Genomic DNA, 26,181 nt, shown 5'->3' with positions numbered 1-26,181 from the left:
ACGAGCCTGGTTTCCTTAAACAAAAGAGATGTGAGACGGTTGAGTGATAAGCATATTCTTGACGTGTTGCAAATTTCGGGTAAAATTTGTCCAGGTGTGTGGCTTAGCGTCCATTTGTTTCGCCTGATGTTTCTTCTGTATTAACGAGCTTGGTTATGACGGGTCCCTTCCATTGTGAGTTGTGACGGGCCCCTTCCAGGAATCCATGCCTAGCATCGATTTTTTACAAGTATCATAACATACTTAAAATTCAATCGGCCTGCTCCGTAGAAGCAGCCGCTTCTCCAGAAATAGAATCCAATATCTGCACTAGCACTTATGTATATTGTGTCGCATACATGGTCATAGTGAATGTTCATGGTTCAGATGGATTGACTATTGCATTCATGGTGTGCTCTAACTACGAATGGAAGCAATAATAGAATGCTCAGCTTCTGTTGCTGGCCATGCATGGTATAGCACTAGCAATGAGCAATAACTAACAACCGGTGGCGATCAAGTCGTTGGCCTTCTCCTTGAGAAGCTCCCACGCGGCCCGGACGTGCTGCATCTCTGTCATTGACCCACCCACGGCTAGGCGGATCACAAACTTGTCGTCCACGACGAAGTGCGTCATGAACGCCCGGCCGCTTGCATTCACCGCTGCGAGGAGGTCGCGGTTCAGGGCCTCCACAGCTTTATCCGCCATGAACCGCGGGCGGAGGCGGAAGCACACCAAGGAGAAGTTCCTTGGCACCACGACCTCAAACCGCTCGTCCGCCGCCACGACGTGCTCGAACCACTCTGCCATCTGGATGTGCCTCCGTATGTGCGCGCGCATTCCCACCGCTCCATAGCACCGTAGCACCACCCAGAGTTTGATGGCACGGAAGCGGCGTGACAGCGCGATCTGCCAGTCCTTGTAGTCGACCGTTTCCGCCATCTTAGACGCGGTGCCGACATTCTTGAGGTACTCCGGGTCAGTGGACAGTGCGTCGGTCATGGTGGTAGGGTTCGCCACCCAGAGGCAGCAGCAGTCCATGTTGGTGAGGAACCACTTATGTGGGTTCATGCTCACCGAGTCCGCGAGCTCGGCGCCGTCGAGGTGACCTTGGAACTCCGGGCAAATGGCTGCGCATAGCGTGAATCGTGACTTGTGACCGCATAGCGCATTCCATTTCTACGTATTTAGTGTCACCGTATGGGTGATTAGCGTATAAGAGAGGGAGGTTGAATGAATTACCATAACGCCGGGCAACATGGCCGAGCTCGCGCACTCGGTCAATGGCCCCCAGACCAGTAGTGCCGACGGTGGCGCAGAGGTAAAGGGGAACCAGCCCGCGGGCGACGTCTTCCTCGATTGCTCTTTGGACGATGGTGGCGGTGAGGCCGTATCCCGAGTTTGCCGAAGTCCGCAGGATGCGGAAGTTTGCTGGAGGGATGCCGACGATGCTCGCGCCCTTCTGGAAGGTTGCGTGGGTCTGGTCCGAGGCATACACGACAAGCTTGAGGATGCCCTCATGTCCGAGCTTGCTGAGTGCACGGTCGCGCGCGGCAGCGAGAGTGCACACCACCGCCTCGCACGTGCTCCCATGCAGGACACCGCCTCCTCCTCCCTTGAAGTGGAAGCGCTCCGGTAGGCCGAGGAGGCTAGCCATCCAGTCAACCACGACCTGCTCCAGCTCAGTGGCCACCGGTGACGCCGTCCAGACGAACGGGACGACGTTGAGACCAGCCGACAACATCTCCCCGGCGAACCCTGCGGTGCTTGCATTCGCCGGGAAATAGGCAAAGAAGCTAGGGCTCTGCCAATGTGTGAGGCCGGGGAGGATATCCCGCTGCACATCATCCAGTATGCGATCCATGGAGTCGCCCAACTCCGGGGCTGCCTCCGGAAGAAGCTTACGGATGGTCCCTGGCTGGGTGTTGGCCATGACCGGATACTTATCGACGTTGCGGTAGTAGTCGGCGAGGAAGTCGACCACGGCACTGGACTCCCCAGCGAATGAATCGGGGTTCAGTGGCATCATGGCTTCAAGTGGAAGGCTACCCATGGCCACGCAAGAAAACTGATTTCAAGGGGAAATTAGCTAGCTAGATAGCGTTCACTGCAGTACTGAAGGACTAATGAGTGATTTGGTTTCGAAGCCAACTTCTGGTTCCTATGTATAGACTGTGCATTCTGCCATGTGCACCACGAACACAGGTCACAGGAAAGACACTGACGGCATGCTCTACTACCTACCTTCCTGGTGACTCGCATTTTTTCTACAATCGTTTGTAACGTTTCCAATCTTTACAAGTAATAATTAATGATTATCATATCCCTGCAGAAACTATAATAAACTATGTATAATATGGGTGCATGCGGTCATCATGTGCGCATGTCGGAGAAGGTGCTCACGCGGTTGTGTCAGGAGCTCTGGGTGGCACATGTTGCAGACAGATGAAATTGCTTCCGTTCACAATCTCAGACATTTCCGTATGATGAAATATAATGTGCAAGCCAGTGGATTGCAGGTAAACTAGTATACAAAAAGTAGAGTGGATCGAAGGCTTAGGTATTAAATTTCTTTGCAGTTTTTTAGATATTATTTTTCCACTAGGCACGCTCAAGAATAAAATATGAGCCCTATTCCTAAGACCACGTTTCCATATTTGAAGATACTAAATTACTTTTTTATGCATATATAAATCTTAAGATTAAATAAAATAATAAGAAAAACATAGAATACTAAAGAAAAGGGCAGTTTATTTGCGAGTAATACTTATTTTCTATATATGTTGTACTACAAAAATACGATTTCCCAAGACATTTTTTAGAAGAAATAGCTAAAATCCCTCAATACTAGTAAAATTATGGTTTTGTTTGCACACGTATTGTACATATGGTCCTCAAATTTTGACTTGCGCGCGGGGTTGGGGTGGGGTTGCTGAAGTGCCATGGTAAGAGCAGGTCCTACCGGTATCTCATCTCACCTCTCATCTTGACGCTAAGAGTTCAACAGTGAAAACATGTCTCCAACCCTCCCCTCGTCTGAGCCCCGTCCCTCATCTGCATTCTCATCCGTCACCCTATTCTCTCCCATGTAGGAGCACCCACCCAAGTTCTCATCAGGTTGAGCAACCAATCGCCCTCGGCCACGCCCTGGCTAGGAAAGTCCTGAATTGAGGCTACACCGTGCCGCCAGCCTGGCGCCGTGCCTCCACGATACCCATAGGGTGAGACAAAGAACGACCAAGGGGAGCCACGTAGATTCTGCGAGTGCCGCTTGCGTCTTCCCTCTACGGTCGGCCAGCTCGTGTTCTTGCTCCGGCCGCCCGAGCCATGATAATGTGCTACGCCGTAGCCTTGATCCACCCGATCCACCTCACTCTGGCATCAGACGCTAGTGTATGTGTTCAACAGGAGAAAGATTGCACCGACACCAGAGACGCAGGACATCCCATGCAGAATACCTTGATTCTTGAAAAACAGTTGTGCAGTAGCGAAGCCATGTCCATCACGCACGTGGACCCTCGCGCTGAATCTCAAGGGTTAAAGAAACCATCTCAACCTTGATCTAATGCAAAACAGATTCTCAAAGGGCACAAGGTGCTTCTCTGAAAGTTTCAATAGGACTGCCACTCCTCGTGCGCCGACCATCTCCAGTGTCGTGAATTGATTATATTTGCGGATTCAGCCTCGTGCATCACGATCTTATTAGGAGGGAGGTTTTGCATGGGGTACACAATCACTACCACGCTAGCTGCTAGCTCTCACAGGTCACGTCACACCATACAAGCAATCCCATACTTGTCAAAGAATGCATGATTTTCAGGTTGGTGAACACACCTTCATCAGTTAGTTGAGCTCCAATCCCGGGAGGTAGATGGGTTCCGCCGCGGACATGGCCATAGCCGACGAGGAGACATGCATGCACGCTCTGCAGCTAGTGTCGTCGGCCATCCTGCCGATGACGCTAAGAACTGCCATTGAGCTGGGCCTGCTCGAGACCCTTGTGGGCGCCAGCGGGAAGGCTCTCACTCCCAAGGAGGTGGCTGCGAAGCTGCCTTCCAAGGCCAACCCCGCCGCGCCGTCCATGGTGGATCGCTTGCTGCGACTGCTGGCGTCCTACAAAGTTGTGTCCTGCGTGGTGGAGGAGGCCGAGGATGGCAGCCTGTGCCGCCAGTACAGCGCCGCGCCAGTGTGCAAGTGGCTCACCCCCAACGAGGATGGTGTCTCCATGGCTCCGTTCCACCTCCTCGCCAACGACAAGCTCTTCATGCACGCCTGGAGCTACATGACGGACGCGGTCCTTGAGGGTGGCAGCCCATTCAACAGGGCGTTTGGGACGCCTTCCTGGTTCGACTACGCCGGTACTGACGCACGCTTCAACGGGGTCTTCAATGAGGCCATGAAGCAGCATTCCGTCATCCTCACCAAGAAGCTCTTGGAGCTCTACACGGGCTTCGACGGCATCCGCACCCTCGTCGACGTTGGCGGCGGCCTCGGCTCCACCATCCATGCCATCACCTCCAGGTAACCGACCATTCAAGGGATCAACTTCGACCTTCCCCACGTCATCTCCGAGGCGCCGGCCTACCCCGACGTGCAGGTGCAGCACGTGGGAGGCGACATGTTTGAGAAGGTGCCCTCCGGCGACGCCATCCTCATGAAGTGGATCCTCAATTGCTGGGGCGACAACCACTGCGCCAAGCTGCTCAAGAACTGCTACGAGGCGCTGCCTCCGCACGGCAAGCTCATCAGTGTCGAGTGCATCCTGCCGGTGAACCCGGATGCCACAAACAGCGCGCAGGGGTTGATCAGCGTCGACGTGTGCCTGCTCGCGTACAGCCCCGACGGCAAGGAGAGGTACGAGAGGGAGTTTGTGGAGCTCGCCAAGGGCGCCGGGTTTACCAGCGTCAAGTCCACCTACATCTACGCCAACTTCTGGGCCATCGAGTATACCAAGTAGCCGCCATTGTCGTTGTTGCTGGGCTGGCTGGTGCCTCCATATATTCTGCATAAAAAAGTAGAATAACATGTCCGCATTGCTTTCTTGGGTTTGTTTCCCTGTTGCCGGCGCTACAGCTCGCATGGTGTGTCCTGTAACCTCCACGTCCATACTAATTGGAATAAAATGAAGGAAGAGCAGCCGTTTCGTTTCTCTCGTGGTTTTGCATTGCTCTATGATCATGGTGCAGATGGATGACTATTGCCTTCATGGTGCTAAAGCAAATTGAAAGGAATCGATGCTCGTACCCTAAGAAGGGGAGGGGTGAATTAGGCTAGCTTAAAATCCTTGGCCTATGACTTCCACTACTTGCTTCCAAACATAAACTCGATCATGTGCATCTATGGTTGATCTAGTGAAACTTCCCACCCACAAAGAGTTTTGCAACCTAGAGCCAATCCTAACAAGGTACTACTCTGGAAAGTAATTAAAGGCACTCAAGTTGCGAGAATGTAGTGCGGAAATGTCAAGGAGTGGGTTAGGAAAGATGCAAACCCAGCACGATGATTTATCACATGGTATCGGTAGCCAAATGCCACCCCTAGTCCATGCGTTGGAGCTCCACCAAGGACATGCTCCTGCTCAACAAGTCTCTCCCAGTCAAGGTCTTGGGCTCGCTACAAAGGCTCTAGCCAAGCCGGATGACAAGCTATCCACAAACGCAAGGCTCACTACTACCCCCCTTCGGTCACCTTGACGTCGTCTCCACCATGGAGCTGCTCCACGAAGGAAGGAGTCTTCTTGTCCCCCGCATCCGGCTGTCGACGCTGCTCCACACCGAGCTGGGGTGTCGAAGACTTGCCGGAGAGCCACCAAGACCCCAAGGCGCCGGCGCCCCAAGCTTACAATAGTGGATCACTCCTTGAACCAATCACAAGGTAGCAACACCTTGCACTACTCTCTCTAGGCCTATCCTAGAGCTAATCAATCTCTTAGCTCGTGCTAAGCCTTGGATTATCGCTTTTGCACTTTTGGTGGCATGGATGTGTTCTTGATGGGCCTTGGTCTTCAATTGATGTATGGACAATCCAGCACCTCTGAATGGGCGAGTGGAGAGGGTATAAATAGCCCATGGATCTCAAAGAGCCTTCGCTACAACAGCTAGTAAAATATGTGAGCATTGGATGATCCGATGGTCACTTGAGATAGGCATCGGATCATCTGGTGCCCTGTAACACCCAAATTTTTTAAAGAATTTAAATACACTAAAATTTGCTCAATTAGGATGTCATTTAAATTTCTAGGCATTTAATTTTATTTTCTCTAAATTAAATTAAACCATCATAGGAGTTCTTTGTGCATTGCATGCTGGTGCATTTATTTTGATTGCTTGTGTTTGAATCAAAATTGAATCTCAAATTGCATTTCAATTTTAAAAATCTTTCTTTTCCTCTTTTCTCTTCCTCCTCCTGGGCTGCATCCTTCTCCTCCTTTCTCTTTCAGCCCGGATCCTATTTGTTGGGATACGAGGTAGGCTATACTAGCGCAAATCAAAATTTCTACCGCGTAAAACCAGGAAGAACTGCCGTATAAGGATCACGGGATTACCACTCGACGCACTACTGGTGCGGAAGATGTAGATATGCGTCGATGCAGTGAAGACAATCACGTAGTCGTACGTATCCGATCAACGTAGTTGTACATAGTCGATCACGTCAACGTCCAGTAGCTTCTCAGCAGCTCGTCCACGTGCAGCAAGATCGCCTCCCGTGCCGCGGCTCGTCGTCGGCTCGTCGGCGGCTCGTCGGTGGCTCGTCCAAGTGCTGCAGGCGCAACACCTCCAAGGTATCCACACGTGCAGGGAGGAAGCGTCGCAAGCCGGACTGCTAGATCCGCGAGTTGCAACAGGCGAGGGCGTGGGAGGCGCGGCAGGTGTGTTTCGCCAAAAGGTGTAAACCCTAGGACGCCCCCACCCCTTTATTTATAGAGGTTCCTAACGGGCCTCTAGGTCCGAGGCCCATTAGTACTTCTAAACCTAATCCAACTCGGATCAGATCCGAATTGGGCTTCCAGCCCCTTAAGTGTGTGACCCTATGGGTTCGGATACGTATAGACATGGCCCAAGTACTCCTACTCGGCCCAATAGTCGGTAGCGGCCTCTAGCAAGACATGCCAACTCCTATACGCACACAAAGATCATATCAGACGAACCATCACAACATAATATACATGCTATTCCCTTTGCCTCACGATATTTGGTCTAGCTTCAAGCCGGCCGCTCTTTCTCGATCCTGTGATTCGGAATCCCTTTGTAGGTCAACTCTTAACCGTACGTAGCATGGCCATGCATTTTCGGATCCGATCACTCGAGGGGCCCAGAGATATCACTCTCAATCAGAGAGGGGCAAATCCCATCTTGATTGACCATGTCTCATAGCATGCTTCTTGACAAACCCGAAAGCTACCTTTATAACTACCCTGTTATGGCGTAGCGTTTGATAGCCCCTAAGTAAGTCGATCCACATCTTGAGTACATGCGACAATCTCAGGTCTAAGGATAAAGCGTATATGTTGTGTAAAGAGAGAACTACTTCTCGTGTTGGGTCAGTTCTAGCACATGTCTCCACATGTGTCCACATTATTAGTTCAACATCTCCATGTCCATGACTTGTGAAACATAGTCATCAACTAATACATGTGCTAGTCTAATATTCATGTGTGTCCTCACATGAACTCCGACTAGGGACAATTTTAGAATAACCATACAAGTAAAGAGTTTCACATACAATTCACATAATTGCAAATCAATTCAAGTAGCCTTTAATGGATATTCAATGAACACAATATACAAATCATGGATACAAATGGAATATCATCATCTCTATGATTGCCTCTAGGGCATACCTCCAACACTATTTCCCTGCAGCCCAGCACCGCTAGCTCCCCCGGCCCGCTTTGCCTTTTCCTCCGGCCCGCGAAGCTGCCGCTTTCCCTTTTTCCCTTCACCAGCTCATGTCGCTCGCTCGGCCCACTCCGTCGGCCTGCCCAGCGGCACCAGCCTTCTTCGGCAGGTCTGACGGGTGGGACCTACCCATCATCCCCGTCCTCCAGTCGGAACTCCACTCCGACCGCGCCCCGACTCCGCCCCTATATAAGCCCCCCCCCCACCTCGAGCACCCCGCAACAGCGCCCCCGAAACCCTAGCAAGCGCCGCCATCCGAGCTCCGGCGCCACCGCCCTCTCTCCGCCTTCCGGTGAGCCTCGGTTACCGTGAACCACCGAAAAGGGATCGCCTTGCTTTTCTCATGCTTCTGGTGTTTGCCGCGCATGAAACCGAGCCCTGGAGCGCCGTATCGGCTAATTCCGGCGAACCGCCGCCGCTCGTCGCCGCCCGCCGCCTGGTCCGCCGCTGCTTCGGTGTCGCCGATGACCGAGACCGTCGGATCCAAATCCGATGGCCCGTAGTGAGTCAACCAGATCGCGTACTCAATCGCGTCGCACCGTGCCTCTTTTACACTGAAGCCCTTGCCTTTTCCACAAATCTAGTTCAAAAATAATTGTGTTTTGGTCCTGTTTTCTTTCGGTTTAGACCCTGAGTTTCTCTAAATCAACCCGCCATCCTAAATTGCATTTTTGCATGTTAAACCTTCGGTTTATAGGCATAATCATGTATAAGCCCTCGGTTTTTCGCAGTTCGACCCTAGAAGTTTTGTTTTTCTCGCAGAAAAGCCTCTGGATCTTGTTTTAATCATATCTTTTGCATCTTAACTTCGTTTTTCGCGTTCTTTATATCCACGTGTTTGTTTTAAAGTGTAGATTAATTTTTCAAGCTTGTTTTCTCTGTTTAGTAGTGATTTGTGTACTGTTTTCTTACTTTGTACCCTTGTTTGCTTGTATGTGCTCATGTGACGCGTATAGACGTTCAACAATTCGGGGGATTTGAAGATCAAGCCTTCGAGGAGTACGAACAGCAAGAGCAAGGCCAAGAAGTCAAGTCATGTCCTTGATCACTACTTCTCAGTCCTATACACTTTTACTTTCTCGTACTCAACAATTATGCTATGCCCTTGTTAAGATTAAATTGATGGGTCCCAATTAAGGTTTCCCTAGATTGAATTTACCTTTGCCTTGACCAACCGGGTGTACTTTTATGTTTGGTAGCTCATCCTTAGTTCCTACTTGGGATAAGTTGGTTTAATTGAACTCAATGATTAATCTTGCTTTACTTCTGTTATACCTTTCATTAATACAAGATCACAAACGTTTAATCGGAACATGGAGAGCCACCCAGGAAAACAGTGCTACCACAAGACTAATTGGCTCTGGTCTTGGCTAAATAATTAGAAACCTTACTCATGACGAGGCAAGAGGGGGGACTGAGTTGTTGCATCATTGTCCTGTGATAGTGTCGTTGTCAAGATTTGCGGATCAAGACTTAGACTAGTAAATTTTCTTTTATGTATGTAAGGCTTCGGATGGTGGCGTGGGAGACACGGGGTTAGACTGGTTCGGGTAAAGGAAGCCCTACGTCCAGTATCGAGGCTGCTCGTATTACCCACGCGGGGTTCTGTAGTAGGGGTTACAGATGGGCGAGAGACGGAACTGATCCCAGGTCTCTTGAGTGCGCTGGTGCTCTAAGGGCGTGCGAGAGTGTACTGTTGGCTTGAGGGAAAAAGTCTGAGTCCCCCGTCCCAGGATCCCCGGTCCTCCTTTTATATCGCAAGAGGGAGCCGGGCGTCCGGAGAAGAGGTAGAAAGGATAAGCCAAGTAGTAAAATGATACAAGGGGATTGTCCCAAGGCCGCCGCTCTCGTTCCGGCCCCCGGTCCCTGTCAGCGCGTCCGGCGAGGGAGGGTGATTCCTTCCAAATCTTGTTGATGATCTCCCTGGTCGCCGTCGCTGTCAATCGTGATGATGAGCCTCAGCCTCGGCATCCGTGCCCGCCGGGGAGGAGGTCCGATTCTGCTGCCCCGCCGATTAACGCAAGACCCGCACGTCGCGTCCCTGACACTGCCGTTGGGAGCACGGGGCGTGAGAGCAAGCGATGCGCCCTCCTGTGTCGTTCGGCACGGCTCATGAGTACCTTGTGGCGAATGAGAAGGAGCCGCGGCCACTGCAGCCCGCGCCGCACGGCCGCGCACCGGTATTCGGGACCGGTTGCGTTGGGGGCGCTGCTCCCTTTTGTCCTGACAGGGTCGCGGCGCATTTATGGTGAGGTCGATAGGGGGACCCACGAGATCGTCATCCTGATCCTCCAGTCCGCGCCCGAGGTGGATATTCGTCTTGTGGACCCGAGCGAGTCCGACCCCCGCGCCCAGGGTCGGGCGAGGCGGAATTTCCGTGGTGGGGGTCGGGCGCTCCCGACCCCGGTCCCCGGGGTCGGGCGAGGCAGAGTTTAGTCTTCAAGGAGTCGGGGGCGTCCGACCCCGGGACCCCGGGTCGGGCGAGGCGGAACGTGGCCTCTCCCTTCCATGTTGGGCCGACGGCAATTTCGTTACCTTAGATGGGCCTGGGCTTCCGTGACTGTTGCTTTAAGCGGCATTAGGAGGTCGTTAATATTTTTCCCCAATAGTAGCCCCTGAGCCTGTGGTGGAGCAAAGATGTTCCTCCAGAGGCTTTTTTCGCCACCCTCCGGGGATCTCTGCTCGCCCTGCAAGCCGTAGTTGACCAGGGATGGGGAGTGTTGTTGGTCCGACTGGGCCAGGGAGTTTGATCAGGAGAGGTGTCCTGTGGATGACTTGGCGTGGCGAGACTCCTCATTGCTCCGTGGGGTGCTACCGCCTCGAGTCTCCAAATCGCAACCACACGCATGGTTATTGGTTGCGATGCTAGCCCCCGAGCCCCCGCACGTTGCCGGAGACCGATCGGGAGGCTAGATCGGCTTTTGATCGTTACCCCTCAAGCATCCGTTCGCTGGGACGGAGGGGATGAGACGTGCCACGCTATCCTCATTGGACGAACCGTGGTGCTCGTTGAGCTGCGAACGGGTCGGTTCGAGTGGAGTCCCGGTCCCCGTTCGGGGGGTCCGGCTAGGGCCAAGCTGGTGGCGTACCCCAGGCTCTAGCCGGCCGGTTCATGTAGTTCCCGAGTTTGTTCGGTCGGATCCGGGGGCTCGTTGCCTTTCCTCGTGGAAAAACCATGAACTTTGATGCCGGTCTGGACTCGAATGTGAGTTTGAGACACCTGGGGCCGTCACGCGCCCGGGTTATGGTCGCTAGCGGACCCGTCCCTTCTCACCCCTCGCTCATGGGCATCCTGAGGCAGCTGTCGAACCTGTAGCGGGCCAGCCTTCGAACCTCTGGATCGTAATGGGCCGTAGGGGCGTTTTCAGCCCCGTATCCCTTATTACCTTTCAGTGGGCCTTGGGCCAAATCGGGGCGGATGCTGCGTCCTGGGCCGAACGTGGGGGACGTCGTGTGCGCGTCTTATGGGAGGCGGAGATATGGAGGGTGCCGACCCGCGAATCGAGGAGGAGAGGATGTTTCTGCGGCCGATCGTGCGCGCGGTTTCCGAAAAGAAAGTGGGCGTGACGGGGGCGTACCTGGCGCCGCATTTATGGCGACAAGGGCGTCGGTTCCGCTCCCTTCACGCCTTCCCTATAAAATGAAGGCTCCGCCTCGCTGGTTCCGCCTGCCTTCTGCTTTCAAGTCTTTTCGCCCTCCGAACTCGCCCTCAGCTCATCCGCGCCCGCTTCGCCTTCCTCCACTTCAGCGCTACGCCCTTTCTTCCCATCCCCGTCAAGTTCCTTCATCCTCCGGCGATGGGATCCTGGGGGATTTCTCACTTCAACTCCTCACGCGCCGAAGGCCTGGTGAGGAAAGGCGTCCTCTGCGAGAGGACGGAGGTGGGCGAGTGGGAGCTGCCGGGGTCGGAGCATGTGCCGACACCTCCCGCCGGCTACGTCGTCTCCTTCGCTCACTTCCACGAGCGGGGGTTCGCGACTCCGCCGAGCCTCTTCTTTTGCGGGCTCCTCCACTACTACGGGCTTGAGCTTCAGCACCTCAACCCCAACGGGATCCAGCACATTACGGCGTTTGTCGCACTGTGCGAGGGGTTCCTGGGCATCGAGCTCAACTTCTCGCTGTGGAAGTACTTCTTCTCGGTGAGCCTATACCAGAAGACGGAGAGGAGGGGGAACCAGCAGCGGTCGCCCCCGGTGCCGATCGGGTGCGCCGGAATTCACCTCCACCATACTCGCTCCAAGGAGTACATGGCGATGAAGACCTCGGCGTCCCACAAGGGGTGGCACAACCAGTGGTTCTATGTGAAGAACTACTCGAACTCCCCCCTGCCGGGGTTCACCGGCCGCACCATCGACGTGGCGCCGGAGGTGTGGTCGTACGGACCGGTCGAGAAGGAGAAGAAGCGGATCCTCGACCTGCTGCAGGCCATCGAGCAATTGAAGAGGAGAGGGCTTAACGGCGCCGGGGTCATTAGGGCGTACCATGCCCGGCGGGTGGCGCCGCTGATGCTCCGGGTTCGTTCGCTCGCCGCCATGACTCCGGGCGCACCGACCGAGGGCACCGTCCTGGAGGCGGGCGCGCTCGCCGCCTTCGAGATCCAACAGCAGAGTCGGGAGGCGTTGGAGGACAAGGACGCCGAATACCCGGTGCCCGGGCACCCGCCGATGCGCCCGAACGAGGGCTTCGTCGACCTGGTAAGAGATTGGGGCGCCGACCTTCTTTTTTCGTGTCTCTTGGTCATCGCTCTGATGCGGGGCCATTTTGTGTTTGTAGGGCATGCTGACCCGGGTCGTGGACTCACACCCGCCGGAGGCCGGAGGACGCCGATCGGCGGACGCAAAACCGTCTCCTTGCCGAAGAGCAGAAGCGTCGTAAGGACAAGGAGATGGCGAAAAAGAAGAAGAAGGCCGCCAAGGAGTTCCAACGGCGGTGGAGAGGGCAGGTCGTGTCGGACGACGATGACGACGATGATGATGATGACGAGGAGGAAGATGAGGATGATGATGAGGAGGAGGAAGAGCTGGTCTTATCCCCTCGGTCGGGTGCGCTCGTAATCCGGGAGGCGCGCCCGCAAAGAGCTGTGAGGGATGAGGCGGAGGGATCGTCTGCCTTGGGCATGGTTCCGCAAGGTTCCGGCGCCATGCCCCAGGGGTCGGCGCGGGGCGCTCTCCACGGGTCGGCACGGGGCGCCCCCCAGGAGCCGGTGCGGGGCGCTCCTCAGGAGTCGGCGCGGAGCGCTCCCCGGAGGTCTTCAGAGCCCACCCCTGCCGTCGCCCAAGAGCCGGCGCGGGGTGCCTCCCAGGAGTCCGTGCGGAGCGCTTCCCGAAGGTCCACGGAGCCCGCCCCCGCCGTCGCCCAGGAGCCGGCGCGGGGCGCCCCCCAGGAGTCAACGCGGAGCGCTCCCCGGAGGTCCACGGAGCCCACCCCCACCGTCGCGCCTGAGACCCAAGAGCAGAGGAGTGGCGACAAGCGGCCGCTGCCGGATGCCCCGGGGTCGGCGTCCGGCTTTGAGGCAAAGCGCGCGCGCCGTCCTTGCTCCGGAGGAACGTAAGTTGGATTTCCTCGTGAACCTTGCTCCTTTCCCTACCTTGCGTTCGTTTCAGCTAACATTTATTTGTTGTTCCACAGCGCCGCCCCCCATGGCCTCGTCCTGCAGCTGGCGCCCAAAAAGGCGCTGCGGGTGTCGTCTGCCTCTGCGGGGCGAACCGCGGTCCCGCCCGCGGCGAGCGGTGGGGTCCCCGGTGAGGTCGCGGATCCCGCTGCGGAAGCGGCCCCCGTGACGGCGACCGGTGGATTGGCGGCGCCATCGGGTGCGGGAGAGGGCGTGGACCCCGTTCCGCCTTCCGCTTCCCTGGTCGACCCTTCGGTGCAGAGCATCGTTCCCCAGGGCCCTCAGACCAGGGAGGTGATCGACCTCGACGCCGACGAGGCGGAGGGGACGGCAGCGACGGGAGCAGGGACGGGTGTCCCAGCAGCCGCGACGGGAACGGCGGCGGCGACAGGGGAGGGAGTGCCTGCCTCCGCAGCCGCGGCGGTGGAGGCGTCGATGACGGAGGCGGGGACCTCCGCCCCGGAGGTCCCGGTGGAGGCGGCGCCGGCGGCGGAGGCGGAGGTGCCCGCTCGAGGGGCTCCGGCAGGGGCGGAGGAGCCTGCCTCGGCGGTTGCGGCGGAGGGCGAGGTGGCTGCGGGGGTACTTATCCCGCCGCCTGCGTCGGAGGCGGTGGCGCCATTGAGCGGGTCCGCAGTGGCCCTGACATCGACAGATGCGCAGGCGCCGGGACCGTCGGCGAACCCGGCGGCTTCCGGGTCGGCTCCCGCTTTGGCTTTGGCCACCTACATCCCCAGGGCGTGGAGGGGGTCTGTCCTGCGTTGGACGTCTCGTGAGGACCCGCCGAGGCACCTCTTCACCCTGGACGACGCCGCGGAGTAGCGCAAGTGGCAGGCGGTGCAGGGCAGCCTCGCCAATGCCCGCGCGGCTCTATCCTCGGTGTTGGGGTAGTTGGACAACGTCATCCTCCCTGGTAGCCAAGTACGTTGCCCCTTCTGTCGGTGATTGTCCCTTTCCCGTTGCCTTGCCCCTGATGGTGTATTGCTTTGTAGGCTCTCCAAGAGTGCAGTCGGGGGCAATCTGATTTCCCCCAGCTGGAGCGGGGGCTCTGGGAGCGCTTCAACTTGGAGAGGGAGCGAACCAGGGACCTAACCATGCAGGTTGCCGCTGCCCAGGGGGCCATTAACGACCTGCTGAGGCGCGAGCAGGCGGCGCATGAGGAGGTGCGGCGGTCGGAAGCCAAACTCCAAGCCGTCGTCAACAAGGCCCGCCTCGACCGTGAGGAGTTCCAGGCCACTGCCGAAAAGGCCTGCCACGACGCCGAGGAGCTCGCACGGGTGAAGGGGGAGCATGAAGCCCTCCAGAAGACCGTCGAGCGCATCCGGCGCGAGCGGCAAAAGGCTTGGCAGGACCGGGACGCCGAGAAGGTCCGGAAGGAGGAGGCCAAGAAGGCAGCGGCCGACCTTGGGGCGGAGGTCGGTCAGCTTCAAGCGCAAGCGCGGGAGCTTCAGGCCTCCGTGGCCCAGGGGCTCGACCGGGAGCGCCAGCTGAAGGCCCAGTCCGAGGGTAAGACTCTGTTCATTTCTTTGTCTTTGTGATGTTGCGGTGATTTTCGATTTAGCGGGTTCTTCTGGGTGATCCTTGCAAGCGAGCTTACCCTCCTGAGGGAGGCGCTCGCCACGGAACGCGCTGAGCACGGCAACCTGCAGGATGCGGTCCGCGTCATCTGTGACGGGCTCAGCGTGGTCCATGAGGAGGAGACGAGCTCGCTGGCGACTCATGTCCTCGGGACCTACCGTCGAGCCCATGAGATCGCCCTGGAGGCGCTCCACACCGGCGTGAGGCGAGCCTTCGGGGTCTTCGGCTCCCACTACTCTGGCATCAACTTCGCCGGGATGAGCGGGGGTACGCCGCTGGCTACTCCGAGGCTGAGCTGGACGAGATCGACGCGTCGGTGTTCACCCCGGCGGAGGCCTTGGCGAAGCTCCTGGAGGATGAGGCCATCCCTCCCGAAGATCCCCCGGCGAGCTAACTGTGTCGAGCTGGTGCCCTAGATGTAAATACATTAGTTTCAGACTTGTTTTGTGATGGCCATAGAGGCCTTTCCTATAACTTGTCGTGCACCAGTTTCCAATCCCCTTTCTTTTTTTTTGGACTTGGAAAGTCTGGAGTGCGTTGTCGGGCATGTCAGTAAGCTTTGATGAGCGAAGGTACCGTAGCCGCTGGGGCGTAGGTTTTTCGCAGTCCAATCAATCTTGCCTGAACACCGTTTGCGCACTCTCTCCTTTTTGTGCCCAAAAGTTCAGAAAGGGGGGCTCGGTTCGGAAGAAAAAATGTTTTTCAGATGGTGCCAAGTGGCTTGCGCCAGAGCCCCTGATAGCCCTCGAGGGATATGCGACCCTGGAGCGAAGCTAGGGTTGGATATTCCTGAGCTCGACGGGAAAATCTTAAACAAAACTGGTTCAAAATTTCTTGTTCCGCAAAAAGAAAACTTCGAAATTTACAGACGAGTCTACGTACAGAACTTGGAAATGAAAACTAGGGGTAAAAGTGCCTTAGCTGTTCTATGTTCCAAGCATTGCCGAAGATCTACCCGTCGGGGGTCGCTAGCTTGTAGGTGCCTGGCCGTAGTACTTGCGCGACGATGAAGGGAGCTTCCCATGGGGGAGTTAGCTTGTGCCGACCCCTATTATCCTGGACGAGGCGGAGCACCAGGTCGCCTACGTTAAAGGCTGGGCCTTGCACCTTGCGGCTGTGGTAACGCCGTAGGGCCTGCTGGTACTTAGCCGAGTCCAGCAGGGCCACGTCGCGTGCCTCGTCGAGCTGATCTTGTGCATCTTCAAGCGATGCCTGGTTCCCTTGTTCGTCATACGCTTTGACCCTCGGCGATCCGTATTCCAGGTCGGTCGGCAAGATGGCCTCGGACCCGTAGACCATGAAGAACGGGGTGAAGCCAGTCGCCCGACTGGGGGTTGTTCTCAGACTCCAAAGGACCGCGGGAAGCTCGGCGACCCACCGTCCGCCAAACTTTTTCAGGCGGTCGAAGATCCGTGGCTTGAGCCTTTGGAGTATCATGCCGTTGGCTCGCTCGACCTGCCCGTTCGTGCGGGGGTGTGCCACGGCCGACCAGTCCACTCGGATGTGGTGGTCATCGCAGAACTGGAGGAATTTCTTCCCGGTGAACTGCGTGCCGTTGTCGGTGATGATGGAGTTGGGGATTCCGAAGCGGTGGATGATGTCGGTGAAGAACTGTACCGCCTGCTCGGACTTGATTTGCGCCACCGGTCTTGCTTCGATCCACTTAGAGAACTTGTCGACGGCGACAAGTAGGTGGGTGAAGCCCCCGGGCGCTTTCTTGAAGGGCCCGACGAGATCCAGCCCCCAGACCGCGAACAGCCATGTGATGGGGATGGTCTGGAGCGCCTGCGCGGGCAGGTGGGTTTGGCGCGCAAAGAACTGGCACCCCTCAAAGGTACGGACTACTTGGGTAGCGTCGGCGACCGCCGTCGGCCAGTAGAAGCCTTGCCGGAAGGCGTTGCCGACGAGGGTCCTTGGTGCAGCGTGGTGGCCGCAGGCTCTGGCGTGGATGTCCTGGATCAGTGCCCTTCCCTATTCGATCAGGATGCAGCGCTGGAGGATGCCGGTGTGGCTTCTCTTGTAGAGCTCCTGATCGATAATGGTGAAGGATTTGGCGCGACGCGCGATCCTACGGGCCTCCATTTTGTTCGCCGGGAGCGTGTCGCGGACGAGGTAGTTGAGGTATGGGGCTCTCCAGTCGGCCGGGGGGTCGGGCCCCTCCGCGGGGTCCGACGCGATTTCCATGACCAAGGGGCCGGAGGGGTCGGCTTCCGAGGCCGAGTCAGACGAAGCGACGCCTACCCCGTCAGGGCTGGTGTCAGGGCCTGAGACGGGTGGCGCGCTGCCAACCTCTCCTAGGTCGGGGCCTGATCCCGGGGCCGGTAGCGCTTCGCCGACCCCCGCCGGTTCTGGGTAATGGATCGAAGCCTTGAACTGGTTGCTGACGAAGACACCATCGGGGACGGGCATTCGGCCGGATGCTGCCTTCGCCAGCTCATTGGCGGCTTCGTTGAAGCGCCTTGCGACGTGGTTGAGCTCCAGCCCGTCGAACTTGTCTTCAAGCTTGCGAACCTCGTTGCAGTAGGCTGCCATCTTGGGGTCGTGGCAGCTCCACTCCTTCATGACTTGTTCGACGACTAGCTGGGAGTCGCCCCAGATGTCTAGCCGGCGGATGCCCAGCTCGATGGTGATGCGAAGCCCGTTGAGGAGGGCCTCGTACTCGGTGACATTGTTGGATGCAGGAAAGTGGAGGCGGATCATGTACCTGATGCGCATGCCTAGAGGAGAGACGAAGACGAGGCCTGCTCCGGCACGGGCCCTCATCAACGATCCATCGAAGTACATTGTCCAGTACTCCTGCTTCTCCGGCGCTGATGGAATTTGGATCTCCGTCCACTCTGCTATGAAATCGGCAAGTACCTGGGACTTGATGGCGGTGCGGGAGGCATAGGTGATACCCTGGTCCATGAGCTCGAGCGCCCATTTCACGATCCGTCCCGTGGCGTCCTAGTTCCGGATTACTTCGCCTAGTGGGAACGACGAAACAACCATTACCGGGTGGGAGGTGAAGTAGTGGCGCAGCTTCCTCTTCGTGATGAGGACGGCGTAGATGAGCTTCTGGATCTGCGGGTAACGCGCCTTGGACTCGGACAGGACTTCGCTGACGAAATACACCGGGCGTTGTACCTTGAGAGCGTGTCCCTCCTCTTCCCGTTCAACCACTAAGGCCGCGCTAACCACCTGGTGGTCGCCGCGATGTAGAGCAGGAGGGGCTCGCCGTCGGTCGGCGGGACCAGGACCGGGGCCTTCGTTAGGAGGTCCTTGAGTCGGTCAAGTGCCTCCTGGGCCTCGTCGGTCCATTCGAAGTGGTCTGTCTTCTTCAGGAGTCGATAGAGAGGAAGCCCCCGTTCGCCAAGGCGCGAGATGAAGCGGCTCAGGGCCGCTAAGCATCCCATGACGCGCTGGACTCCCTTCATGTTTCGGATTAGCCCCATGTCGCTGATGGCCGCTATCTTCTCCGGATTGGCTTCGATGCCGCGCACGGAGATGATGAAGCCTAGCAGCATGCCCCTTGGAACTCCGAAAATGCATTTTTCGGGATTGAGCTTAATACGCTTATCCCTCAGCCTTTCGAAGGCTAGTTCAAGGTCAGGGACAAGCTGGTGGCCCCTCTTGGATTTGACCACGATATCGTCAACGTAAGCCTCAACGGTCTGCCTGATGAGGTCCCTGAAGCACTTCAGCATGCATCGCTGGAATGTAGCCCCCGCATTTTTGAGGCCGAATGGCATCTTAACGTAGCAGTAGGGGCTGAAGGGGGTGATGAAAGAGGTGGCGAGCTGGTCGGATTCTTTCATCGCGATCTGATGGTAGCTAGAATACGCGTCAAGGAAGCTAAGGGTTTCGCACCCGGCGGTCGAGTCGACTATCTGATCTATGCGTGGCAAAGGAAATGGATCCTTTGGGACGCTTTGTTGAGACCGGTATAATCAACACACATCCTCCATTTACCATTCTTTTTTCGTACAAGAACAGGGTTAGCTAGCCACTCGGGGTGGTACACTTCCTTGATGAATCCGGCCGTCAAAAGCTTCTGGAGCTCCTCGCCGATGGCCTTGCGCCTCTCGTCATCGAAGCGGTGCAGTCCTTGCTTCACTGGCTTGGAGCCAGCCTTGATGTTCAAGGAGTGCTCGGCGACTTCTCTCGGAATGTCGGGCATGTCCGAGGGCTTCCACGCGAAGACGTCGCTGGTCGCGCGGAGGAAGCCGACGAGCGCGCTTTCCTATTTGGGAGATAGGGTAGCGCCGATCCGCACGGTCTTGCCGTCGGAGCTGCTGGGGTCGAGGAGGACCTCCTTGATGCCTTCGGTGGCCTCGAAGGAGGTGGCCGACTGCTTGGAGTCGGGCTGGTCCTCGGCGCCCTCCGCGAGCTGGACCACCAGATCCCCCATGAAGGTGATGGCTGCGGCGTACTCGCAGCACTCCACGTCGCACTCATACACCTTTTGGAAAGACGTGCCGACGGTGATGACCCCGTTGGGCCCCGGCAGCTTGAGCTTGAGGTAGGTATAGTTGGGGATGGCCATGAACTTCGCGTAGCATGGTCGCCCCAGGATGGCGTGATAGGTTCCGCGGAACCCCACCACTTCAAAGGTGAGGACCTCCTTCCTGTAGTTGGAAGGGGTCCCGAAAGTGACGGGCAAGTCGATTTTCCCGAGGGGCATCGCCTGTTTTCCCGGCACGACGCCATGGAACGGTGCCTTGCTGGGGCGGAGGCGGGAGCGGTCAATCCCCATAGCGTCGAGGGTCTCGGCGTAGAGGATGTTGAGGCCGTTGCCCCCATCCATGAGCACCTTGGTGAGGCGCGTCCTGCCGATGATGGGATCGACGACGAGGGGGTAGCTTCCTGGATGCCGGACGCATCCCGGGTGGTCGGACCGGTCGAAGGTGATGGCCGATCCTGACCAGTCGAGGAAGGCCGGCGTTGCCGGCTCGGCCGCGTAAACCTCTCGGCGCTCCAGCTTTTGACGTCGCTTGGAGTCGTACGCCGCCGGGCCGCCGAAGATCATGAAGCAGCCGTCCACCTTGGGGAAGCCGTCTTCCTTCTCGTCGTCGCCCTTCTTCTCCTCATTAGGCTTCCGCTTCCGGTCGCCCTTCACTGGGTTGCCTACGAAGTACCTCTTCATGAGCTTGCAGTCCTTGTAGGCGTGTTTCGCGGGGAACTCGTGGTTCGGGCACGGTCCCTTAAGCAGCTTGTCGAAGAAGCCAGGAGTGCCCTCCGGGGGTGGCTGTCCTCGCTTGCGCTCGACAGCAGCTACGAGGGGGGCCTCGCGCCGCTGCTTGCCCTTCTTCTTCTGCTAGCGGTTGGAGGTGCCCTCATCGGCATCCTCCTCCCGCTTTGCCTTACCTTTGGAGCGGTCGAAGATCGCTCCAACGGCCTCTTCGCCCGAGGCGTAGCTGGTGGCAATGTTGAGGAGCTCCTCCGTGGTTCGCGAGCCTCGGCGCCCTAGCTCGTGGACGAGGGGCCGTAGCTGGTGCATTTATTTTGATTGCTTGTGTTTGAATCAAATTTGAATCTCAATTTCAATTTCAATTTTAAAAATATTTCTTTCCCTCTTTTCTCTTCGTCCTCCTGGGCTGCATCCTTCTCCTCCTCCATACTCTTTCAGCCCGGATCCTATTTTCCTGCAGCCCAGCGCCGCCAGCTCCCCCGGCCCGCTCCGCCTTTTCCTTCGGCCCGCGAAGCTGCTGCTTTCCCTCTTTCCCTTGCCAGCCCATGTCGCTCGCTCGGCCCACTCTGTCGGCTTGCCCAGCGGCAGCGGCCTCCTTCCGCAGGTCTGACAGCTGGGACCTACCCGTCATCCCCGTCCTCCGGCCGTATCCGGCTAGGACTCCACTCCGACCGCCAGCGGACTCCGCTCCTATATAAGCCGCCGCCCCGCCCCCCCCTCCCCCCCCCCCCCCCCGCGACCTCGAGCACGCCGCAATAGCGCCCCCGAAACCCTACCAAGCGCTGCCACCAAAGCTCCAGCACCGCCACCCTCTCTCCGCCGCCGCCTTCCGGTGAGCCTCGGTCATCGTGAACCACCAAAACGGGATCGCCTTTCTTTTCTCATGCTTCCTGTGTTTTCCGTGCGCGAAACCGAGCCCCGGAGCGCCATATCGGCTAATTCCGACGAACCGCCGCCGCTCATAGCCACCCGCCGACTGGTGCGCCGCCGCTTCGGTGTTGCCGACGACCGAGACTGTCAGATCCAAATCCGACGTCCCGCAGCGAGTCAACCGGATCGCATAACGGTAAATCGCGCCGCGCTGCACCTCGTTTGCACTTAAGCCCTGGCCTTCCATAAATCAACCCGCAGTCCAATCTAGTTGAAAAATAATTTTGTTTTGGTCCTGTTTTCTTTCGGTTTAGACCCTGACTGTAAAATCAACCCGCCATCCTAAGTTGCGTTTTTGCGTGTTAAACCTTCGGTTTCTAGGCATAATCACGTATAAGCCCTCGGTTTTCTGCAGTTCGACCCTAGAAGTTTTGTTTTTCTCACAGAAAAGCCCCTGTATCTTGTTTTAATCATATCTGTTGCATCTTAACTCCGTTTTTTCGCGTTCTTTATATCCACGTGTTTGTTTAAAGCGTAGATTAATTTTTCAAGCTTGTTTTCTCTGTTTAGTTGTGATTGGTGTACTGTTTTCTTACTTTGTGCCCTTGTTTGCTTGTATGTGCTCGTGTGATGTGTATAGACGTTTAGCAATTCGGGGGATTTGAAGATCAAGCCTTCGAGGAGTACGAACAGCAAGAGCAAGGCCAAGAAGACAAGTCGTGTCCTTGATCACTACTTCTCAGTCCTATACACTTTTACTTTCTCGTACTCAACAATTATGCTATGCCCTTGTTAAGATTAAATTGATGGGTCCCAATTAAGGTTTGCCTAGATTGAATTTACCTTTGCCTTGACCAACCGGGTTTACTTTTATGTTGGGTAGCTCATGCTTAGTTCCTACTTAGGATAAGTTGGTTTAACTGAACTCAATGATTAATCTTGCTTTACTTCTGTTATACCTTTCATTAATACAAGATCACAAAAGTTTAATCGGAACATGGAGAGCCACCCAGGAAAATAGTGCTACCACAATACTAATTGGCTCTGGACTTGGCTAAATAATTAGAAACCTTAGTCTGGAGTAATCTTACTCGTGATGAGGCAAGAGGGGGGACTGAGTCGTTCCATCATTGTCCTGTGATAGGTTGTGCACGCCAGACACCGAAACCTTAGCGGGTTACCACTGACTAATGAATCTTTGTAAAGGCCTCGTAGCATCCCTATGCAATCACACCTCGGAAGTGTGGTATGGTGCCTTGCAAACACCGCATGGTTGGGTCCAAAGTTCTTTTGAACTTTTACGCGACTTGTGAGTAAAGATGTGCGACCTCTGCAGAGTGTAAAACTGATCGATCAACCGTGCTCACGGTTAAGAGCGGCCTGGACCCTCACATGATAATACTAACGAAAGATGGACTTAAATTGTTGTCATACCGCGCATATGTTGTTTACTTTATTTATGTTCATGTTTAATTTGGGGTGGTATAAACTTATACTTAGTTAATTGCTAATAAAATTTGACCAACCTAATTAAAAGCTGATGCTGTTTAGCCTTAGCCATACCTTGGTTGGTGTTACACTACACTATTTCCCACGACTTGTTGAGTACCAACCATAATTGTACTCACCCTTGCAAAACCGTTGTTCAGACCAAGATAATCTGGAGGAGTACCTGCACGACTTTGAGGAGTTCTAGGCGTACGGTTCTTCAGTCAGCTGCCTGTGGTATCATCGTCGTCTTCAGAGTCCGCTGCGTAATAAGTTAGGCTTGTGTTTTATTGAGACTTTCGGTCATGTAATAAAGTTTAATACTCTCTTTATTCGCTTTGGCACTGCCTTTGTTATTCACTTATGTCGTACATGTGTGTAACTTGTTTCTGGCGCACATGGATTGAAAGCACTCGGTTTTGTCCTTAAAATCGGGTGTGACATGCCCCCTGCTGACGCATATAGCCGTTGCACCTCTACCTAAATTCATCCGACATAACGTCGGATCATCCGGTGCTGAAGGAGTTTTTCCTAAAAACTCTCTTGACATTTTCAAAGTAAATATTCTTGGTCCAAAGCCTTCATCTTCTAGTCATCGGAATATCTGGTGCTATAGGTCTTTCTACGTCTTCTTTGCGAATTGCTCCGACGCTTGTGAAAAGGACCCCGTCGGATCATTTGGTGCTTGCTGCAACTCAAGCTGACTTCTCAGTTGTACCAATTGCTCCGATGGTTGCTCCAATGACTCTCAGATCTTCTGGTGCTACTATTTTTTCTAAGTTGAATACCACCATTTGAGCGCATTGAATATCGTCACCTGGATGCTCTAAAATTATCACGGTGGATGTGTGGTTTCTCCATTGGTCACTTGATGAGCCTTGGTCTTCAATAGATGTATGGACAGTCCAGCAACTCTGAATGGGCGAGTGGAGGGGGCATAAATAGCCCATGGACCTAAAAGAGCCTTGGCTCCAATAAGTATTCTATGCATTTCCATGCATCAACAAATTTTGCCCTTTTAAATTTCTGTTCTTACCTATTCTGGAATTTATCCCCAGTTGCTGCCTTTAGCTTTCACAAATAAGTTTTATAACATATTATATGAGCTATTTTACGAAACACAACACTAGACTATACTTGTGTTCGAAAATGACTAGTATAAACATATCCGACGGTCAAGATTAATTACATACTACTGAAACCTACGTTTCTGCGCAAGATATTTTAAAGTAGAAATAAGCTGCATAGTCTAACATTGAACGCACACTATATGCACATAAACGTATTTTCTCACTCAAACACCACAGTGATTGGCCTTGAACTTGCAACTCAGAGAATAGAAAGGCTGCAGCAAGCGATCAAAGGCAGCGATAACACTCGGAATAAGCCATGCTGAGTCTAAACCCCCTCTGCGCAAAAGGACAAGGGGGGTGACGTTTTTCAGAGTCGAAAATTCATTTTGTCCTTTCGCACGAAGGCCCTAGCCTCAGCCAAAGCTCTCACAATAGAATAGAAAGACTGACATTTTTTCAAAAAAGGCACCCTATTTCCCTATTTTCTCAACCTCGCAAAATTTCATGGTTGAAGCAACTAAGGGTTGCGATTTCAACCAAACTATCATATGTTTAAGTCAACATAACTCGAAAACAACTTCTCTATTGACTTATCTTGTGGTTTGTCAATACTCACTTAACCTCGTTCATGCAAAAGAAAAGGGCGAGGTTGGATGTTTTTTCGGAAAAAGGATAAAAGGGCGGGGGTGACATTTTTTGGCAAACAAAAATCATTTTCATCCTCTTTCCATGAGACAATTGCCTCGGGTAAGACCCACGTGCCAAGAAGGGGGTGACGTTTTTAAGCTCCGTTTAAGCTTAGACAACAAGCGTGCAAAGTCAACAAAAACCTACGCATAAAGAAACTAGGGCAGGGGTGACGTTTTAAACTAAAACATTGCTCATTTCTTTAAGCTACAGCTTTGTTTCCATTTGAGTAGAATAACTCAAACATAAAAACGTTAAGATAAAAAGAAATCTGTGAAGGTACAAACGCCAAAAGTAACCAGCTTCGAGCATGTAAGTTCCGGCTGAGCAACAAATATTTACAATCTGGCCCGCAAAAGCAGCCAACTAAGTATCAAGTTTATCAAAACATCCCAAACCACAAAACAAATCTCTAACTAGCTTCGATAATCACTGCCCTCCTTGATCAGCATCATCGTTCTCGCTCCCACCTTCGCCTTTTGCTTCCTATGCCTTGGCCTACGAACACAAGAGGAACAACATCAGGAAATCAACAGAAAAAATGCAAACCTTATGAAATACAAAGTTATGTGAACCCTAACCTGTGCAAGCCGCTCTTGAGCAACCAGCCTTGTGTACTCTCGCCCGGAGGTAGCCCAAAGCTGTTTGAAGAAATTTATCTTCGTGGCTCTCAAATTTTTAGATTTCTCCTCTTCATCAAGCTCCGAGGCCGAGGGGAACATATAGGTGCGAGCCGCGAGTGTTAAGAAATGAGAGTAGCTGTTCTTTTCAAGGAGTTGAAATGCGCTATCAAGGCAGAAGGAAGCAGCAAAGTTGCTGCTACCAGTAATAACCTCGGGCAGGCCTTTGAACTCCTCTTCCACCCAATCAAATATTTCTTTTACACTTTCATCACCCAGAAACAAAAGAGGCTCTGCGCCAAACTTTGCAAGAGCAGTTTTGTACACCTCATAGATCTCAACGAACTTTTCCTTGAGAGCCCGCTCTGCTTCCACAACAAAGGTCTTTTGCTCTTTGAGATCCTGACCAAGGGTATGAATCATTTTTTCCTGCTCTGTGATAGTCTGTACGTCTTTTTCTGTGGCGCTTCGGAGTTTCTCCAAAACACCAAGATTGTCTTCGGGTCTTTTTTCCAGCTCGCTGTAGGTATTTGTTAGCAGCACGTTGTTCTTTTTAAGGTCAGAGTTAGAATCGGCGAGCTCGTTCTTCAAGGCATATAAAACCTTGCTTTCCTCCTCAAGCTTTGCAACTCTAGCCTCTAGCTGCATCATCTTCGTGCTCTCGGCTAGCATGCTCTTTTCCTTAGCCGCAGCCTTCTCCATAGCATCTTCCCAAGGATGATGGACTGCAAAATCGAAACACCAAAATGAAAAGCCTCGTAAAAAAAGAGAGATAAGAAACAAATAGCAAGCGTCGAACAAAATACCTTGTATCCGATGGTAGCTGACATCCTAGCTAAGTCCTTTTGCTCGAAACGCCTAACTGATTTTTCATACTCTGTCAAAAGAAAGGCATGTCAAAGCATAGCAAAGTAGAAATTAAGTACAGACAAAACAAACTAAGGAGCAAGCGCTTACTCTCAGGATTAAAAGACTTGTCCTCGTAATCAACCTCAAAAGGCACAGTGGATTTCCCAAGACCTCGAGTAGGGATAACCTCGCCTTCCTCCCTTTCTCCCTGCCCACCAACCTCACCGACAACCCGCTCAGACATCTTGAAAACCTCCTTGGCTGCTCTATCTACACCACGCATCCCATCCTTAGCTCCCCACAACAAGGGTAGGTTGTAGCGATTATCGTCCTCACCTGAACCCGGCACATGAACAGCAA

The 26,181-nt window shown here is 54.5% G+C and overlaps 2 protein-coding genes and 1 pseudogene across 2 annotated transcripts; 1 reads left to right on the top strand and 2 right to left on the bottom strand.

Moving 5' to 3' along the window:
• Positions 1-354: 354 nt before the first annotated feature.
• LOC117833892 (tyrosine decarboxylase 1) lies at positions 355-2,200 on the bottom strand. Its single transcript, XM_072295609.1, has 2 exons — positions 1,178-2,200; positions 355-1,110 (listed from the first exon to the last, which is right to left on the bottom strand). Exons 1-2 carry the CDS (start codon positions 2,031-2,033, stop codon positions 479-481), a joined length of 1,488 nt encoding a protein of 495 aa, XP_072151710.1. The 5' UTR covers positions 2,034-2,200; the 3' UTR covers positions 355-478.
• Positions 2,201-3,815: 1,615 nt separating this feature from the next.
• On the top strand, positions 3,816-4,990 carry LOC117833666 (flavone O-methyltransferase 1-like; annotated as a pseudogene).
• A 14,296-nt stretch (positions 4,991-19,286) lies between these two features.
• On the bottom strand, positions 19,287-20,086 carry LOC140223573 (uncharacterized). Its single transcript, XM_072295539.1, has one exon. It carries the CDS (start codon positions 20,070-20,072, stop codon positions 19,287-19,289), a length of 786 nt encoding a protein of 261 aa, XP_072151640.1. The 5' UTR covers positions 20,073-20,086.
• Positions 20,087-26,181: the final 6,095 nt, after the last annotated feature.

The sequence above is a fragment of the Setaria viridis genome, chromosome 8 (genome assembly GCF_005286985.2).
Source record: "Setaria viridis chromosome 8, Setaria_viridis_v4.0, whole genome shotgun sequence".
In the NCBI taxonomy this organism is placed as follows: Eukaryota; Viridiplantae; Streptophyta; class Magnoliopsida; order Poales; family Poaceae; genus Setaria; species Setaria viridis.
The sequence above is the reverse complement of the archived record's forward strand: the minus strand, read 5'-3'. Positions and strand labels throughout refer to the sequence as shown.